Below are 4,738 nucleotides of genomic sequence, written 5' to 3' on the forward strand. Positions count from 1 at the left end.
ATCAATTTTTGCTAACAACTGACCAAAACCACTTAATCAAACGTCTAAATATCACATAATAAGCCCCTCCCCTCTATTAGGGTAATGAGACTACTTTTTACATGTAGCGTTAAATTCAAACGACCAGAAAGAACCAGCAAGAACGGCGGAATAGAACAATCCAAACGGCAATAAACAGCAGGCGGAAAGATTTTATCCCGCCTGGCCTATTCCCACTTAACCGCCACTACCTATTATCCTATGGTTAAGAGTCGAATGATAACCCCCCTTTCTTTACGTAGGTATTATATACTACTTACATCTTCGCAGCTATAAAAGAGAAAATACGTTGAAAATTTCGCACATTCGCAAATTCTTGTATCAAATTGTTCCTAATCTACTTTTCTGACCTTGCAATCTTTAAAATGGTAATTATTCTGGAAAATCGTTGTACTTTAACGCTTTTGCTCACGGTTTCTAAGGTCACCATTAATTCTTTTCAAAAGTCAACCATTACGCAACTAAATTAACTGATTTTATTCTGCAATTTAATTTTTCTGTTCTTTTCGTAATTGCCTTTCAACTGCCTTTTACTGTACTTAAATAGATCCTGAAAAAGGAATTAAGACTTTCTCTCTAAAAGCAAAGGTGATAAAGTCACCATGGAACTTATGCTGCTTGTTTGTTTTTTTTTAATTTTAGGACAATTGTATTTTCAACATGGCCATTTCTTGGGGTGCGACAGGACAACTACTTGGAACGCAGCAATTACTTCAGATTATCCAAAACCTCTAAATACTTGCCCAAAATTGGTTCATGCTCAGATTAAAATGCTTTAAAAAGTACATAACTCACGCATTTTTTCCGAACTCTTCAACCATTGCATTTGATTGATGGTCCCTCAGCAATAAATGCAGTCCAATCAGGTTTGAGGTCAGGCTCCCAGCCAGCCAATTGGCAAAGCCTGAGCTATGCAAAAACGGACAAAACATTCAATTTTATGCACACAATTATTGCACAGCAAGCAAGTAATACATTCACAAAGTAGCCTAAAGTTGCTATCATTCAGTAGTAACAGAACTCACGTCTTTCATTCACATGCAAAGCCAAACTATTGGCTTTGATAGTCAAGTCAGGTTTGTGTTCACAGTTCAGTAGTCTTCGCACGTTTTATATGATTGTCAGATCAAGTTTGTTAGTTTAGTACTCTTCGCCTTCTCCTTCCTCAGCCTCGTCTTCAGCCGTATCAACTCCCACTTCCTCATAATCCTTCTCCAGGGCAGCCAGGTCTTCCCTTGCTTCTGAGAATTCTCCCTCTTCCATACCCTCTCCGACATACCAGTGAACGAATGCACGCTTAGCATACATCAGATCAAATTTATGATCCAATCGTGCCCATGCCTCAGCAATAGCTGTGGTGTTGCTCAACATGCACACTGCTCTCTGAACTTTCGCCAAATCTCCTCCAGGCACAACCGTTGGGGGTTGATAATTGATGCCAACTTTGAAACCGGTTGGACACCAGTCTACAAACTGAATAGTCCTCTTGGTTTTGATGGTAGCAATTGCAGCGTTGACGTCTTTGGGAACTACGTCACCTCGGTACAACAAGCAGCAGGCCATGTATTTACCATGTCTAGGATCGCATTTGACCATTTGATTCGCAGGTTCAAAGCACGAATTCGTAATTTCTGACACAGTCAGTTGCTCATGGTACGCCTTTTCAGCCGAGATCACAGGAGCGTATGTAGCCAAAGGGAAATGGATTCTAGGATACGGAACCAAGTTAGTTTGGAACTCGGTCAAGTCCACGTTCAATGCTCCATCAAATCTCAGCGATGCAGTGATTGAGGACACAATTTGTCCAATCAGTCGATTCAGATTCGTGTACGTGGGCCTTTCAATGTCCAAATTTCTCCGACATATGTCGTATATGGCTTCATTATCTACCATAAACGCACAATCCGAGTGCTCAAGCGTAGTATGAGTGGTCAAGATTGAGTTGTAAGGTTCCACCACTGCGGATGATATCTGAGGAGCCGGGTAAACCGCGAATTCCAGCTTAGATTTCTTCCCATAATCAACTGAGAGCCGTTCCATCAGAAGGGAAGTAAACCCAGATCCAGTTCCGCCACCAAATGAATGGAAAACCAGGAATCCCTGGAGTCCAGTACACTGGTCCGCAAGCTTTCGGATCTTATCTAGGACGATATCAATCATCTCTTTACCAACAGTGTAGTGTCCTCGGGCGTAATTGTTGGCTGCGTCCTCTTTACCGGTGATCAGCTGTTCGGGGTGGAACAACTGTCGATAAGTGCCAGACCTCACTTCGTCAACCACCGTTGGCTCTAGATCAACGAACACCTACAAGCAAAAGATGATTTGAGACGGTTTTGCTTGACTATTCTTCTGAAGCGGAGTATTAAGCGGGGACTAATAAAACATTAATATTACAGTATCTGGAATGTATTACTTAGGGCTTGTTCCCTACATATCAAGTTTATTTTCGTCAGAATTTTAGATACTTACAGCTCTCGGAACATGCTTGCCAGCTCCAGTCTCAAAAAAGAAAGTGTTGAAGGAATCATCACCGCCACCGATGGACTTGTCACTTGGCATCTGGCCATCAGGCTGAATCCCGTGCTCCAGACAATACAATTCCCAACAGGCATTGCCCATCTGGACTCCGGCCTGTCCAACATGGATAGAGATACACTCACGCATTATTGTTGGTAAAATGAAAGCTTGACAGATTAGGATAGAAGTTGAAATGAAAGTCAAAGCGACTCGGAAGACAGAAAAGACCTGAAAAATATTTTGTATTCAAAAACCAATAAAACCCAGTTAAATTTATGCTAGGAAAATCAAAACATTACATCATCAGTTCTTTTCTGTGAGCAGGTAGTCCTCTTTTCACAGCTCTTGTTTTCCTAGCAACTTCTTTTGCTACATATATCTACTGGACGTTAGATGTTTTTCTAGGTCAATGAATTGAATTTCTCCGATGCATAATCAAAAGTTTTACAAAAATATCTTAAAAATGTTAAAATATAGCACCGAAGTGGACCTTCAAAGCCAAGAGGCTGCATGGGAGTGCCCTTGTAGGCAAACAGTGAATTATGTTCCTTATGTGCTATTTATATAAATTGGTGCTTTCCTCTCCACTTTACACTGTCTTGAGTGGCCGTCTTTACACTGTCTTGAGGGGAACAGCTTGGAGTGCAGCATCCGGCTAAGTGCTACTCATCCCTTATGTTCCGACCTACATCCATCGTTGCCGGATGGTGTACACGGTCCTCTTTATACACTTAAAATAGATTACATGAACAGTCGTACAAAAACATTTTCATTTATAATTATTGCAATCATTATACGGTCTGTTAATTTCTTAAGATTCAGAGAAGTAACTGTCAATTAAAACTTAAATTGATTAACTAAAACGAACGTTTTGGAACATTGCGTTCATCGTCAGGTTTAAAAATTAAATGAAATCATTTACAAAGTATATAAACTTGTCTTTGACTATAATTCTAAGAAATGAGTTAAAATAACATCCAATTTTTGAAATTATTTACAGTTAAAATCACATTTACAACATTTTATTTACACTTATTACACTAAAATCAATTCAATTTATATTCCGGATTTTATGAAAATTCCGGGTATAAATGCTTTCTATTCCTGAAAAGTGATTTTTACTTTCATTCCTATCTGTTTTCATTTTATACTTTTTGGGGTTGACAAGTTTTTGAATTAACATTTACCAGAATCCTATATATTAAACGCGTGAGCTCTAAATTTGGACAAAATTTTTGCATGTTTAAGAGGCCTCTCGAAGCGCATGTTTAAGAGCCGCATTGAGCAGCATGGTTAAGCGAACATATCGAGAGAGTTCTATGTCCTAAATCGTTCAAAGTAGATCGGTGAGAACCGAACGTGGGACAAAAGACTGTTAGTCAGGTGCAGTTACCACGACGCTAAGAGGGCTTTAAAGTATACTGGCCCAGAGGGAGGTTTTATTGTCTTGGGTAATACGTGTTTTTTAATTGCCCCCGGACTAAGTTTGAAACTCTTTTTGTAAACGTGTGTTTTTCTGCAACGTTGTAGCCGTAGAGATTCTCCGCTTTTCTAGAACACTCTTAGCTTTCAAATAAGTTTTGCACGCTTTTTTTATTTTCGCCTGATCTCAAATGCTCTCAATCTGAAATATGTTTATTGATGAGATAAAAGCGATTGTGAGAAACAGTGGTCTGTAGTGGTTATAGCGCAGTTCGTAAGATGGAGGACTGCTAATCTGAAGTTTGAAGTGTTCTTCCTTTTTTATAGTAAATATCAGTCGCAATTGAGCACAGTGGTCAACAGCCCTCCCAACGTAACATGTTTCAAGGGTCTTTAATTATGCAGCCTAGCGTAATAAGTGCGTTTTGAGACGCGCTTTACCATCTTTTTAAAGCTCCTAATATGCAGATTCTGCGCTGATTAAGCTTGCGGTATTGCAAAAACAAGCAAGTCAAAAACGCCATAATCCAGAAATTTTCAGTAGAAAGAGCAAAAGACAAGTGCAATACGCATAGATAGCTTAAGTTGTGAGACCTATGGCTGTTTAACGAGGGGCATGGGTTCGAGCCCGAGTTGGTGCGAAACAGAAACCTTTACTTCTTTTAAACCTTCTATTCGTGTAAATGATTTTTCTGCTTATGGTTTTGCATTTGCGGGCCTGCTGATGTTTTTTGAATTTCAGAAGTCAAATTTTTGTATT

The 4,738-nt window shown here is 39.5% G+C and overlaps 1 protein-coding gene across 1 annotated transcript; it reads right to left on the minus strand.

Annotated features, from left to right (window-relative positions):
- Positions 1-957: 957 nt before the first annotated feature.
- On the minus strand, positions 958-2,780 carry LOC142337759 (tubulin alpha-1 chain-like). The gene is made up of 2 exons (XM_075387256.1): positions 2,509-2,780; positions 958-2,343 (listed from the first exon to the last, which is right to left on the minus strand). Exons 1-2 carry the CDS (start codon positions 2,701-2,703, stop codon positions 1,180-1,182), a joined length of 1,359 nt encoding a protein of 452 aa, XP_075243371.1. The 5' UTR covers positions 2,704-2,780; the 3' UTR covers positions 958-1,179.
- Between the last annotated feature and the right edge of the window lie 1,958 nt (positions 2,781-4,738).

The sequence above is a fragment of the Convolutriloba macropyga genome, chromosome 4 (genome assembly GCF_964194025.1).
Source record: "Convolutriloba macropyga chromosome 4, txConMacr16.3, whole genome shotgun sequence".
Taxonomy (NCBI): Eukaryota; Metazoa; Xenacoelomorpha; order Acoela; family Convolutidae; genus Convolutriloba; species Convolutriloba macropyga.

Bases quoted from the DNA above. Each gene is read 5' to 3' on its own strand.
- LOC142337759 (XM_075387256.1), bottom strand. From the start codon at position 2,703: ATGCGTGAGTGTATCTCTATCCATGTTGGACAGGCCGGAGTCCAGATG. The intron at 2,344-2,508 runs GTAAGTATCTAA...TTTTGCTTGTAG, and splicing joins GCAAGCATGTTCCGAGAGCT to GTGTTCGTTGATCTAGAGCC.